General features: G+C 37.8%; 1 protein-coding gene across 7 annotated transcripts in view; it reads right to left on the bottom strand.

The window, feature by feature from the left end:
- The window catches only part of Dzip1 (DAZ interacting zinc finger protein 1), a 58,573-nt gene that overhangs the window by 3,586 nt on the left and 40,044 nt on the right, over positions 1–14,943 (bottom strand). For 4 of the 7 annotated variants that reach the window (XM_048800742.1, XM_048800738.1, XM_048800739.1 and 1 more), the window contains 7 exons: positions 13,238–13,297; positions 7,825–7,985; positions 4,521–4,683; positions 4,094–4,226; positions 3,467–3,520; positions 1,812–2,005; positions 553–686 (listed from right to left, as the gene is read on the bottom strand). In XM_048800742.1, the coding sequence (XP_048656699.1) occupies positions 553–686; positions 1,812–2,005; positions 3,467–3,520; positions 4,094–4,226; positions 4,521–4,683; positions 7,825–7,985; positions 13,238–13,297 (899 nt within the window). The remainder of the gene's footprint in view (positions 1–552; positions 687–1,811; positions 2,006–3,466; positions 3,521–4,093; positions 4,227–4,520; positions 4,684–7,824; positions 7,986–13,237; positions 13,298–14,943) is intronic. The other 3 variants (XM_048800743.1, XM_048800744.1, XM_048800741.1) reach the window with 2 other exon arrangements.

Here is a 14,943-nt window from a genome sequence, read left to right as displayed (position 1 = left end):
ATACTTTGAGCCAGATGTGGTGGCTCCTTATAATCCCAGCAATTTGGGATACTAAAGCAAGAAGATCTCAAGTTTGAGGCCACCCTCAGCAACTTGGCGAGGCCCCAAGCAACTTAGCGAGGCCCTAAGCAACTTAGCAAGACCCTGTCTCCAAAGAAATAAAAAGGGTTGGGGATGTGGCTCAGTGGTAAAGGGTCCCTGGGTTCAATCCCTAGAATAATAATAATAATTCAAAACATTTCAGATTTTGGATTTCAGATTATCACTCCAATATCTTTGGTTCTTTTTTTTTTTTTTTAAAGAGAATTTTTTAGTATTTATTTTTTAATTTTCGGCGGACACAACATCTTCCTTTGTATGTGGTGCTGAGGATCAAACTCGGGCCACATGCATGCCAGGTGAGCGCGCTACCGCTTGAGCCACATCCCCAGCCCCAATATCTTTGATTCTTAAATGCAAAACTGACGTGAAAAATCTTAACCTCTACTATATTAATAATTATATTTTATCGAGATGAATTAATGTATGTTTAGTAAGTAAAAGTGACTTTACCTTTAGTTCTTCTTGTAATCCTTCTTTTGCGATAAATGCCTCAGCCACATTAATCCCACCAACTGGCTTATTCACATTTTTTTGCTGTGAAACCATCTTTTCAACTTTTTCGGTCAGTGTTTTAATGGCAGTTACTATGGGAACAACAGAAATTAGTCAGACAGGTCGTTAAAAATTGTATCTATCTCCAGTTCCAAAATAACCTTACAAGCACCTTAGAAAGAGTCTAAGCTCTGTACGTAATTACATATTATTAAAATAAAATTAGCTGATATATTTTGGGATTAAAAAGTAAAGAAAAACACTTTAAAAAAGTCATGCTCCTCCAGGCAAGAAGCTACAAAAGTTTTCATTTTAATCAAGGACCAACTCATGTAATAATTATATGGTCAGAAACATTAATTCAGTGAGGTAATCTGGAGTATTTAAATGGTACCTTCCAAAACAATATGAGTTATTTTCAAATGCATTGGTTATAGTTTACATAACTATAAGGACATACAAATAATAATAGTAATATATTTAAAATATATAGTTCCTAAGTTACATTAAACAGAATTATTTCTCTTTAGCATGTTATCAGCAGACACAGACTAGGACCTTGTCTTTCTTTAAAATCATCCCATCTCCAAAAGGCAGTGCAGTGTATTAGAACAGTATTAACAGGTTGAATTCTGTCCCCTCAAACTCACATGTTGAAGTCCTCACCCCTAATACCTTAGAATGTGTGACTTTATTTAGAGGCAAGGTAATTAAATGATGGAGGTTGCTAAGAGTAGGCCCTAGTCTTTGTGACCACTGTCCTTACAAAAGTGGGAAATTGGGACAGAGAGGCATGCATGAGGGATGATGATGTGAGGACACAGGGAGAAAGTGGTCTTCTACAAGCCAAGGACAGAGGCCTGGAACAGATCCTTACCTCATAAGGAGCTGAACTTGCCAATACCTTGATTATGGTTTGCAGCCTGCAGAATTGGTGACACAGGACATTTCTGTAGTCTAAGTTGCCTAGTTGTGGTACTTTGTTATAGGAGCACTGGGAAACCAATATAGCCAGGTACCCCCAATTTCTGCCTCTCTTTCAACTAGAAGATAGCTTGGCCAATAAGTATATCTACCTTCCTTAGGCAGCACCTCTGGACAAGACCCAGCCTTGCCTGGTGAACTCTCCCAGTTCATACTCCCTGCATTCGGTGCCCCCAGCTGGGAACCACTGTCCTAAATAATTTCCAGATGGTTCTCTGGTGATAAAAGCTCACCTGTGGGCTTGGGAGAAATGTCAGAGTCCTCGATTTCGCTTCCCTCAGTCCAGTCAGTGTCACTTTTGATGCTGCTCTTTCCATAGCTAGTCTTGTTGCTTTTAGAGGACTGCACGGGAAGTAAGTCTGGGGACATGTATGCCTGGATGAGGTCATCCTCATCCAGCTCTTCCTCTGAACTGAAGGGAGGTGTCCTACACAAAGCGAAACCAAAGGACTTACAAACCATGAGCCTCTTAAAGTGGTGGGAACCTTCTCAGAAAACTCCCAGAGACAATAAACTAACCCCGCATGGCCACAGACAAGACTGTGGTGAGGCCCAGGAGCCTGTGGGGGTCACTCCAGATCCAGACCTGCCAATCGTGTGCCACAGTTGTCAATATAGACTGAAGTTACAGCCTTTTCCCTCTAAACCAAGTGTGCATTCTTAACAGTCTTAGTTTTTACATGCCTAAGAAAAACATTTCTCAGCAAAGGAAAATCATTTCCCATAAGAAAACTCTAAAAAATTATTTTTTTTACACATACAATCTCATTTATATTATCACCTGAAATATCCCAGTTTAAAGTGAAATAGAAGTTCTGAGCAGTGTTTGTTCATTTAAAGAAAGAATATATATAGAGTACCTAAATTCCAGATAACACATTGGTCTTGTAAAGGTTGTTTCAGTCATGAAAAAACCTCATCCCATGGAATTACATTCATGAAAAACACTTTGGAAAGATGAATCATTATTTTCTCTATTGTATAATTCCTCAGTACATTTATGACAACGGTAGGTATCTCCAGAATAAGGAAATAGTGATGAAATTCAATTACAATAAAATTAGTCTAATTCACAGTAATATAACCTACAATTTATTGAGTACCCTCCAGGGCCAAGTGCTGAGCCAAGCTCTTTTTATTTATTTTCATTATTTATTTCTGTGGTACTGGGGCCTGAACCCAGGGCTTTGTGGATGTTAGGCTAGTGCTCTACATTGAGTGGCACCTGTAGCCCTTTTTATTTTTATTTGAGACACAGTCTCACTAAGTTGCTCAGGCTGGCCTCAAACTTAATACCCTCCTGCCTGGGCCTCCTGAGTAGCTGGGATTGCAGGTGTGCACCACTGTACCCAGCCCCAATTTTATTTTGTAAAATTATCCTGTGAAAAAGACAGCATTATGCCATGTTACATAACTTTTTTTTTTTTTTAAGAAAACTAAGGCTTAAAACAGTAGTCAACTGAATCCATAGCACACAATTGTTAGGTGATAAAGCAAGGATTCCTAGTATCCTTACAGAACTAAATAAGATCTAGGGTCATGGTCAAGACCCCAAGGAGCTAGAACAGGAAAATAATGTGTGAAACTTATACTGCCATGGATCTGGCCATTAAAACCCAACACTATCCATTAGACTTAAATATACTTGTCAAGAAATTACTCCACACTAGCTGGGGGAAGGGGGAATACATGAGAATGACAGGTGTGGAGACCATGATGTGATAAGTTCTGTTGACACAGATAATAAAAAGATATGCCACAAACATATATACAAAGGAATCACAAATGAACAATGATGCTTAACCAACTCTGAGATAGTAATTTACGATGAAAGGAATGTCCAGTAAAGAGAGTTGTTAAAATGCCCCCCACCAGCCCCCGTACTCACGTAACAGACAATGACTTTCTGGGAACAGGATCTTCTATGACATTTTTCTTAATTCTAAAAAAAAAAAACCAGCAGAAAAATATTTATAAAGTGTGTGAGTGAATACTACACTATAAACAAATTTCTATGGAATTGGTGATTTGTTGTGTTTTACTTATGTCAACAAAGGAGAGCAACTATTGCAGATGTGATTCACTGTTAGAGATTCAACATTTGTACCCACCAAATTCACGTGTGAACACCTGATCCTCAGTGTGGTGGTATCTGGAGGTAGGGACTTTGGGGTAATTAGGCTTAAATGAGGTGGTAGAGGGGAGCCCCATGATGGACTTACTGCCCTGATTAAGAGGGATATCAGAAGTTGCTCTCCACCACATACGAACACGGAGAGAAGGCAGCACTCTGCAGGGCTTGCACACAGCCCTCGATCAAACATGACCATGCTGGCACCCCTCAGCCAGAAGTCTGAGAAAGTAAGTTTCTGTTGTTTAAGCCACCCAATCTATGGCATACTGTTATGGCAGCCCCAGATGCCTAAGGCAAATAATTAAAAAAAAAAAAAAAAAAAAAAAAAAAATATATATATATATATATATATATATATATATATGGGTTGAAAATACTCACTTTGGAACAGGAGCAGTTCTATCAGTATAAACAGGTCTTTGTCTAACCAATATTCTGTTTTTGGGAGGAAGCTGGACTGCTTTGGGTACTTCTCCAGTTGAAAGGGTTTCCATTTGAGAAATACTGGGCTTATCTGGAAGAGAAGTATCATTCATGAGTCTCTGTGGCCTTTATAATCAGTAAGTGAAAAGCAAAATGTCACGGTGCAACACTGTGGTACCGTGGGAAGAAACAAGCCTGTCTCTGGGGTCTGCGTCCAGACTCCAGGGCTTATTTTTTAAATGTGAAAGACAGGGCACTCAACAGTACAAATAGTAAGAGAGTTGCCTGTAAAGTACCGGCATTTGTAAACCATTTAGAATTGTGGAAGGTGGTTAAAGTAAGCTCCCATACATGGCCTTGAAAAGGCATTTGGTAACAGGCTCACCTGTAAAGAGTAATCCTCTCTCCTCAATTTTACAGCTGACCTGATGTTCAAGGAATTCTCGAATTTCCTGAATGTTGGGCATTTGTCTTTCTCTCTCATGTCTTGCTGAATGCACGGTTTTCAGCACTCTATTCAAGTGCTCACTAGGAATACCTCGGATATCCTGAAGGAGTAAGATTCAACTGTTATCCTGTGATAACATTCCACTGGGTATGTCAGCATTTACTTTGCCATTGTTTCAGTCCATTCTTCCTGGGCTCCAGCTGCACATACAGTGTGTGTGTGCATGTGTGTGTGCGTGCGTGCACACATGCATGGGCACATGTGTGCACATGTCCATGCGTCCTCCAAAATGTAACACTGTCCCAAAGCAGCTCCCATTGCACTTGGGCATGTCAGGTTTTTGTAGACTGTTTATGACTGGTTGGCCAATGACATAAGGCCATGTGAGAAGGACAAAAGAGTCCACCAAGGCAGGAGAATCCCAGGGAAGCCATAAGAGGAACCAGCAACCAGAGAAGGCTGAAGAGGAGGCTGAGCTGTGCCCTGAGGGAGGGGTGGAGTCAAATAAGCAGAAACTAGGAGGAATTTCCAGATGGGTAAACATGGGAATAGGATACCTTGTGGGGCAGACTGGTGCAGGAGCAAAAACAATCAAAGCATGCTACACAGGCTAACGCTATAAAGGCCTGGGTGAAGAGGCCAGAAAGGAGGCTGAATGCCAATGTGAAAGGCTGTCCCACAGGGAAGAGAAAGTCATCAAAGGTAGCTTCAGTTAGGAACTAGAATAATTAAAGAGGTGAGCTAAGAAAATTAATCTGGATTTGATGGTAATCTAAACAGAAAAAAACTAGTTAAAGGGTTCTTTATTTAATAACAGTGTCTTACACACACTCATCTTCCATCTTCATCTCCATCTCCCCTCTTCTCCTCCAAAGCCCTACATCCTTCCCCATCCTGGGAAGTGGCCCCACCACTTACCCTTGCCCAAGACAGAAAAAATCTGTCATTAGATTAAGTGCCACCTCCAAGAAGAGATCTTCTCTGATCTTAGTTATTCCATCAACCCTACCAATTCTTCCTCCCTTCTCTCCGTACTGTCTGTGGTCAGAGCTCTACCATGTTATCTCTCTGTCTTCCTACACCTATGGCTGGATGGAAGGACCTAACGCTATACAAGTGTCAATACTTCCTAATTATTATGCAATTTCAATCAGAATCCCAACAGGGGTTGGTCTGGAAAACAAGATATTTCACTGGAGAATGAAAAATGAAACAACTGCCATGAAATTTTTGAAATAAGACTAATGAAGCAGCCATCGCCTACAGAAGACATTACAACACATGCCAGAGATGCTCCATGAAATCAGAATGGTCTTGGCAAAAGAATAAAAGGGGGAGGGGCAGGAACAACTAAAAGTCCAAAATCAAATCCAAATATATAAAGAAATTTCCTATTTGGTAAAAATGTCATTTCAAATAAGTGGAGAAAGGAGGGATTACTCAACAGATGATATTGGGACAAATGATCCAACTGGAAATAAAATTAGATTTCCAAATCACTGTTTCCAAACCTAATTCTTAAAGACCAGATAAAGGAAAAGCAAAACAAAACAAATTAAAAGCCCTCTCTAAGCATTAGGGAAGAAACAGGATTTTTTAAAAATTATCTTTTGATGAAAGGAAATGTATCAACTAAAATTAAAACACCAAAGCCATATGCAGACAATTAACATGAAAAATTGTCTCAAGAAACAATTCACACAGGAGCTGTAGAAATTCCATGAGTGTTCTTGATTCCACCACCTAAGTATGGTCAAAACTCACCTAAAAGACTCTATATGGAAATGAAACGGAGTGACAGTTCTAGGAGTGGGTGAAAGATGTGGAGCAAACAAGCTCTTGCGCACGGTTAGGGATAATATGGATTAGAAAACTATTTGACAGTACTTATTATACCATATATATGCTCACCCTTTGACCCAGCAGCTTTATTCCTAGACATATATCCAAGAAATAGAAATATTTTGATGGCTTATGTTCACCATAAGACATGTACAAAAATTAATAGCCAAGAATAGTCCAAACTGGAAACCTAAAAGTCTATTAGCAAAGGAAGAGATAAATGACAGTTATTCATACAAGAGAACACTACAACACAATAAAGAACAAACTACTGCTACTGAAACAAGAGATATGAATCAGACAAATCATAAGTAAAAGATAAAAAATACTACACGGTACAGGATTCTGCCTATATGAGATTCAAGAACAAGCAAAATCAAGCCAGAATATCTGTCACCTTGGTTCGCAGAGTAAGAGGTGATACTGATGAGGAAAAGGTAAGGGGGTCTTCTTCAGTGTTAAAAATGTTCAATCTCCTCATCTGAGTGCTGGTTACAGACCACACACATGTATATATACATGTATACACACATATCCACATGCATACAAATCCATATATAAACACATAAATAGAAAAGCATGAAACATAAATACATTCACGTTTCTTCATATATATCTACATGCACACATACATGTATACACAAATGCATATACACATATGTATGCATTCATATCTATAAGACACCCATGCACACACACATACATCTGCATACAAATATCTACCTAGACATATTACATGCACGGTGTGTACACAATCCATGTATAAAATAAGTACACATGCACAATGCACATGCGAATACGTATGTGCCTATGTACATGCCAACGTAGCCTTGATACTTCTGCATATACACACATTGTATATCCATGTGTATGTAGGAACATATATATATAGGTATATAGGTCCCCTGTTATTCAGTTAAGATATGTGCATTTTATGTATGTCAATACAAATGTGAAAAGCAAAAGGAGTTTGTAGGTATATATGATGTACTGAAAATATTCAATCTGGCAACACCATGAAATACAATTCATCCATCCATCCAGCAAGTATTTACTAAGTGCTGATTTTGTAATAGGCAATGATTTGGGGGGTTAATGTAGGCCATAATTGACTGTCCTTATATAAACCCTTGTGCCTTCCTTTCTAGTTGTACCATGTTAATAGTTACTTAATGACATTTCTGTAAAATGGAGATAATAATATCACTTGTTTCAGAGATTTGTTTCTCTGTTTCAATGATTAGGATCTGTTAAGGTATTAGGCACAGCTATGCTACCCAGGTGTCCAAGGAAGGGGTCATATTAGCCTCTGGTCTCCAAATGTGGACAGAACTGATATGCCTTCTTTTCTTTGATTCTTCCTAACTAAGAAACCAAAATATAACAAACCAGTAAGTACTCCCAAATTGGACGAACATACGGCATTAATTCCCAGGGTTTCCAGTTTCTCCATCAAGCTCTGCTCCAAAACTGTTCTTATCTCCTTCGTGAGGGAGGGGTTGGTCTTCAAAGCTTTCTTTAAATGTGTCTTGTTATTTAATTTCTGTTCATTTTCCCTTCCTGAAATAAAGGTGTGGTTTTTTTCTTAAATGAGTTAAAAGAGAATTAAACAAATGCATTCAATCTCCAAGCAGAAATGGAAAAAAAAAAAAAAAACCCACTTAAAACAGCAAGTAAGCATTTATGATGTCTCAGGTTTTTGGACATTTTATTCTTGCAGTACAACATATCAATAATGCTTAATGCTATACCTCCTAAAACTAATTTAAGTCTGCTTCAAAACATCAGTGTCTTTAAAGACTCTTGATTGCTTAACCAAATTAAAGCTAAATAATATAAGAAATATAGAAGCACAGTAGAAAATTTTTATTTACAGGTTTAATGTTTTATCACTGGAACTATTTCACTATTTCTCGAAAAGTTAATCTCTAAAGTTTAGTTAGAATTGATGCATCATCTTATAAAGAAAAAAGCCCAATTTACTTTAGATCAGCAAAAATTTTAAAGTAATAAATTTAGTAGAAGTTCATACAAAATTTCAAAATGTGATAATTATTATATCTCTCAAAATATTTTCCCAAATGAAAAAGATACTAACAAAAGTCTTAGGAAAAGTATTTTTTGTTGTTGTTGTTTCAAACAACCCATAATTAAAAACCAAGAAGCCACAACAAGCCACATTCTCTTCACTTGTCCTTCCCTATTCTATTTTTCTTTCCTTTTTCTTTTTTCATGGCGCTTGGGCTGAACCCAGGGCCCTGCACATGCTAAGCAGATGCTCTACCAGTCCATCCTATTCCACCTTTACTCCTAGACAGTTCAAAAAAGCTTAGAGAAGGGGACAAATGGTGTGACCTTTGCAGGCCAGAGGCTTGACTAAGGAGACCTCGGCTGAAGACTTAACTAAGGAGACATGACATTTGGCAGTTCAGACCCCATGTGAACGTCCAAAGCCAGATATGGGAGAAATGTGTCAACTATACTATCATTCTGAAGTCAAATCTCCAAGCAGGGGCATTTTATCCAACAAGCCCCCCCCCCAAAAAAAAAAAGCTACAGTCCAGCCCTGAGAAACACTCTTCCACTGGTAACCACAGCACTCAGTTTTGCAGAAGATCTTGAACAAAATGCCTTTTGTTTAAGATATTTTCTAGACACCCATTCAATTCCAGTACTAAAGAATTTCTGGTAAATTGGTAAAGTTTTATTAAAAGCAAAACTGGCCAAATCACTATTTGTACATTCAATAGGAGGGAAAAAAAAGAAAAACCCTGCACAAAGACACTTTTATATACTTTGCTATTCCAGCCTGCTAAACTGCAATTAAAAATTACATATGATTAAAAGTCAGAAGTCATCTTTAATTTTTATATCCTCAGCATTCATGCTGCTTGACTAACCACCAATGTTTCAAAAAAAAAAAGTAAGCACTTCTGTACTAGGAACTGACGGACAATCATCAAAATCTAAATAGCTTAGCTGCAGCCAATGTTATTGACTATGTCTTCTAGTTGGTCATCGCAGTCTGCAACCATCAAGGGCTAAAAATAAAAAGGCACCTAAAAAGAGACTGGGGTCACTGAAATAGATACAAACCTGACCCAAATTGCAAGAATAATTTATTGGCCAGTGTCTCAGATATAAAAGGAAGAAACATGGCCTAAACAGAGGCTCTGGGCCATGTTTACTCTGGGATGTGGGGCTCGTGTAAAAATCAAGCAATGTCTACAACTGCTTAGCCACATTTTAAAAGAGTCCCAACAGCCTTTGTTATCAGTTGTTGCATTCATTTGCTAACGTCTGGAGTTACCCTCAAACCTGATGACAAGTTCATTTCAATGATGTAAGGTAAATGAACTTTTCCCTTTGTCCTCAAACTCACTTTATATATTGGTGACTGCTTTGGGAAGCCCTTGGTAGGGATTCTTTCAAGGCTGAGACTGGCTGATGGGAGCAAGAGAAAGAATGTAGAGTGGACAAGGGAAAAAAATTTAAAAGTTAGAGAGAGGTAGAATTAATTGCTTAAAAAAACAACAGAGGTGAAGATGTTAGTTAAAGCACATATTGCTCACCAAGACCAAGACAAAACTTTCCAGAGATCAGCATTTCCTCCCATATAAAATTTAAACACATGTGAGCAGATGGCCAGGCAAAAGCACAACAGCCCATATATGTGATCAGTTACACCATACATACAACAGACCATTCATGATAAGAAAGTAATTATAGTGCAAAGTAGAATTCCTGAGTTGCAAAGGGCTTTATCTACTATCTAGCAACAAACTTCCTTATTTTTCACAAGGAGACCAGACTTCCCCAAAGGCCACCCAGCTAGTCTTGCAGAGCCATACCAACTTCCCTTTATTTGTTCTTTGCTTTAAACTACAGAAAGCTGAATATCTGGATTTAGTTCGAGCCCATTCACTATATTCAGAAACCTGGGGCAGCTTTCTGACCCTCCAGTGTTTCAAGTTTTTGAAAAATAAAATAGCCTTTAAAGATCCCTCCTAGTTTTCACACTCCAATATCCTAAAAAACAGCAAAGCTAAATGTGCCTCTACACAACTGTCAAACTCAACAGAAATGTTCCTGTGTTATCTCTTACTAACAGCCATACTGTCTTTTGCAAACTACTGTCAAAATCTAGCTCCACTAGCGTTTATCTGCAAAATGGCACAAGCTAAGGAATTTATTGTTGGCGATTAATCTGTTACCAGCATGCAGACACCATGGAGGTGCTAAAAGGAGGCAATCACTGGTTTTCTACAGCACTTGGGACTTGTGTGTTTTCTGAGGTCCTGAGCACTTTCCTGTTTCCCATCAGATCTGTGTCTAAACACATGGGGGGTGGCAAAGATTGTATTCTTTCCCAGTCCAGTTCCCCAGCAACCAGTGATGGCAACACTGATGGCCACATGGTAATGACCAATGATGTCTGCTAGCAATGATCTGAAACTTATATTGGGTAGAAGAACTCTAAGAGCATAGACAGGATGATGCCATGGGTAGAACCTGGAACTGCAAGTCAAGAGAGCCATCTGGGTGATGGTGGAGAGGTCACAACTCCTCTTGAAGACCTCAATCACTTGTTTTTTTTTTAAACGCACAAACTATATGACCAAGTTCTGGTTTTGAAATTAGGTGACCCTTTCTGTGAATCCCCAAACACATTTCCCAAATTCTTCAAAGAAGAAGGGATTTTATGTCTTGGACATATAACAATACACAAGTAGGACAGAAGAAATATGTTACTTGCAAGTAAAATGATACATCATTATTCAGAACTCAAATAGGGTAAAATTTGTTCATCCTGTTTCTAGGAAGCCAGCAGGGATAGTCGAAAATCACTTAAAGACAATGTTTTAAAGCACCGTTTTCTTTCACCTATAGAGACAGTGGCTGCTACTCAGTCCGGTTAAATGCTGTCAAGTGGACCATGCACCCCAAGGTTTCCATTTTTTCAAGAGATGTCAGAAATTAAGATATTCATGCAAAATAATGACAACTGATAGTAAAATCATTTCCAATAGTGTAGCTCAAACAAATATCAGCCTGTCCTTGCAGGCCTCAAGTTCAACATCTGGGCTATGGCCATCCTGAAGGCTGCTCAAAATAATTGCTATTGGGCTGGGGATGTGGCTCAAGCGGTAGCGCGCTCGCCTGGCATGCGTGCGGCCCAGGTTCGATCCTCAGCACCACATATAAACAAAGATGTTGTGTCCGCCAAAAACTAAAAAATAAATATTAAAAAAAAATTCTCTCTCTCTAAAAAAATAAAATAAAATAAATAATTGCTATCGACAACTCCTCCTTCTTTCTCTGACAATGCAATAAGCAAACATCCCCTAAAAGGGGGGCAATATCTTTCAAAGACATGCTCATTAGAGTACCCACAAATTCCTCTCAACAACTTTGTATGGCTTTATTACAATTTAATGTATCTATACTCTTGTTTCTAAAATAAACAGATTTCTAAAACACTTTAACAGCAATGACAAAGAAATTTAAAAGAAATGAAGCAACTAAAATAAAACTTTTCAAAATAAGTGCTAACTATGAGTCAATACTTAGGAAGATATGATATCCTAAGCCACTCTAGCATAGAGAAAGTCAAGACAAATTGCAAAGGCACACAGAAGCAATATAAACAAATTCCATTAAAATACTTTTAAGGGCTGGAGTTGTGGCTCAGCAGTAGAATGTTCTCCTAGCACACGTGAGGCCCTAGGTTTCAATCCTCAGCACCACAAAAAAAAAAAAAAATAAATTAAATAAAGGTACAACTGCAAAGTAAATATTTAAAAATATATATTTTTAAAAAGGACTGATGATTAACATGGCAAGCCCAAGACTTGAAAATATACATTATGTAAATTTTATGAAACTCCTGATTTAGTCAATTCTGTTTGTAGCCTTGTTAAAAGGTATTTTTGTAAAATTCTAGAGAATATAGGCACTAATAAGCAATACTGAGTTTTTTTTTTTTACTTCTCTTCCTGTACAAAAATGACAAAACTAGAACCTGTGTATGTGTTACCAATTTGCTTTCTCCTAAGGAAGTGATATTTGGTAAAATATTGTTAATAAGGAAAAAATTATGATAAACTGATTCAAACATAAGAGTTTTCAGGATCTACTGCCCTAACATTAAGAAAATATGCAGTATAATTACACATTTTTTCATAAACTTCAAAAATTAAATCATAGAAAATAATTTTTACAACTGCCAAATAACTGAGTAAGCAGTAGTAACTTTAAATCTCCCCAAACCTGTGACAGGTCTTATTCTACCAAGAAGATATTATTTTACACATAAATATTCTATATCCAGAGTTTAGATAATATGCTTGTCTTCATATTTAAAAAAAATTTGGAAATAGCCACTTTATCCATTCATCCCAGATTCATAGTATGAGAAATCACCACTCTGGAACAAATATTTCCCCATCATCTGGTATACAGCATGTGTGTCAGCTTGTCATCTGATCAGAAAATATCTGTATTGAAATAAAGACCTAAATTTTTTTATTTCCAAGTTCCTAACACAGGAAACTTATTCATCTGTTTGCATAAGATTTTACTCTTGCAAAGCATTAGAGGAATAAGGTAACAGCACAGGAAGAATAAGGTAATAGCATATTATATGTAAGTTGAAAATGTAATTCAAATCTACATGTCTTCCTGATTTTAATACAGAATTAGAAATTAGGATATTCATGCAAATATAAACCACTGGCACGTATTCTCAGGGCTTGAGTTTTAGCATATACATACAATTTATGCAGATAAACCCTAATCAAGTCCTTGATTACCTTTTTCTTCTTCTGAAAGTTCTTCTATGGGTTCCAGTACATGTGACGAGAATGCCTGTTCTATTAACGAGGAAAAACAAGAACAGTACAAACAGGACAACAGTAAAGTCACATTAGTTTCCTTTCAAACCATTTCAAAAGATATAATTCCACCATGTTTTAGTCATGCCTAAATGCCAATAATTTACTGGGAAAAAATATCAAGGCAGTCAGTTAAAACTGGTTACTTTTTCACGAAATCTTCTATATTTTTATGTATTTTCCATTAACTCCACTCTAAGGAAATTATATTTTTAAATAATTAAGTTATGTACATTGCTGGTGGGACTGCAAATTGGTGCGGCCAATTTGGAAAGCAGTATGGAGATTCCTGGGAAAGCTGGGAATGGAACCACCATTTGACCCAGCTATTGCCCTTCTCGGACTATTCCCTGAAGACCTTAAAAAGAGCGTACTATAGGGATACTGCTACATCGATGTTCATAGCAGCACAATTCACAATAGCTAGACTGTGGAACCAACTTAGATGCCCTTCAATAGATGAATGGATTAAAAAAATGTGGCATTTATACACAATAGAGTATTACTCAGCACTAAAAAATGACAAAATCATGGAATTTGCAGGGAAATGGATGGCATTAGAGCAGATTATGCTAAGTGAAGCTAGCCAATCCCTAAAAAACAAATGCCAAATGTCTTCTTTGATATAAGCAGAGCAACTAAAAACAGAGCAGGGAGGAAGAGCATGAGAAAAAGATTAACATTCAACAGGGACGAGAGGTGGGAGGGAAAGGGAGAGAGAAGGGAAATTGCATGGAAATGGAAGGAGACCCTCATTGTTATACAAAATTACATATAAGAGGATGTGAGGGGAAAGGGGAAAAAAAGGGGAGAGAAATGAATTACAGTAGATGGGGTAGAGAGAGAAGATGGGAGGGGAGGGGAGGGGGGATAGTAGAGGATAGGAAAGAGCAGAATACAACAGTCACTAGTATGGCAATATGTAAAAACGTGGATGTGTAACCGATGTGATTCTGCACTCTGTATACGGGGTAAAAATGGGAGTTCATAACCCACTTGAATCAAATGTATGAAATATGATATGTCAAGAGCTTTGTAATGTTTTGAACAACCAATAAAAAAAAGTTTTTGGTAAATAAATAAAAAAAAATAATAATTAAGTTAAAGTTTCTCACTCATCAAGCTGGTGTCTGAAAGGAGTCTGTGTGAATACAAAAGGGTACAAATGCAAAAGATTTTCATTATTTATAGAATGTTTTGATTGGATGTCTGAATAGAAAATTTAGAAATAGAAGATGAATGAAAATATTTCATTTGATGGGCAAGTGAAGAAGCGCTGCTCCTGATCTCACTGCAATTTCCGTTGCATTTGTGGGAGATGAGCTCTCTGGGTGACTTTTCCTAGGGAAACATTACCTGCCAGTGGCAGGACTAAAACAAAGCCCCGCCCTAGAAATGGAGAGACATTTCCTTCAAGGCAAGGTCAGATTTGGGCCAAAGTGTAACCATGGTGGTCAGATAGGAGGGTGGTCAGATAGGAGTCGTGAGATAAGGTCAACCAGCAAGTCTGGATTACATGGAGCATGGCTCACTCACCCTCAGCTTGACACAGAGCACTTCCCCATGTAGCATTCCACCTTCATCCCAAGGGAAGGTCATTTCATTCTTATCCCAGGCACCAGAGT

The sequence above is a fragment of the Marmota marmota genome, unplaced genomic scaffold (assembly GCF_001458135.2).
Source record: "Marmota marmota marmota unplaced genomic scaffold, marMar, whole genome shotgun sequence".
In the NCBI taxonomy this organism is placed as follows: domain Eukaryota; kingdom Metazoa; phylum Chordata; class Mammalia; order Rodentia; family Sciuridae; genus Marmota; species Marmota marmota.
This window is presented reverse-complemented; position numbering and strand designations above follow the sequence as displayed.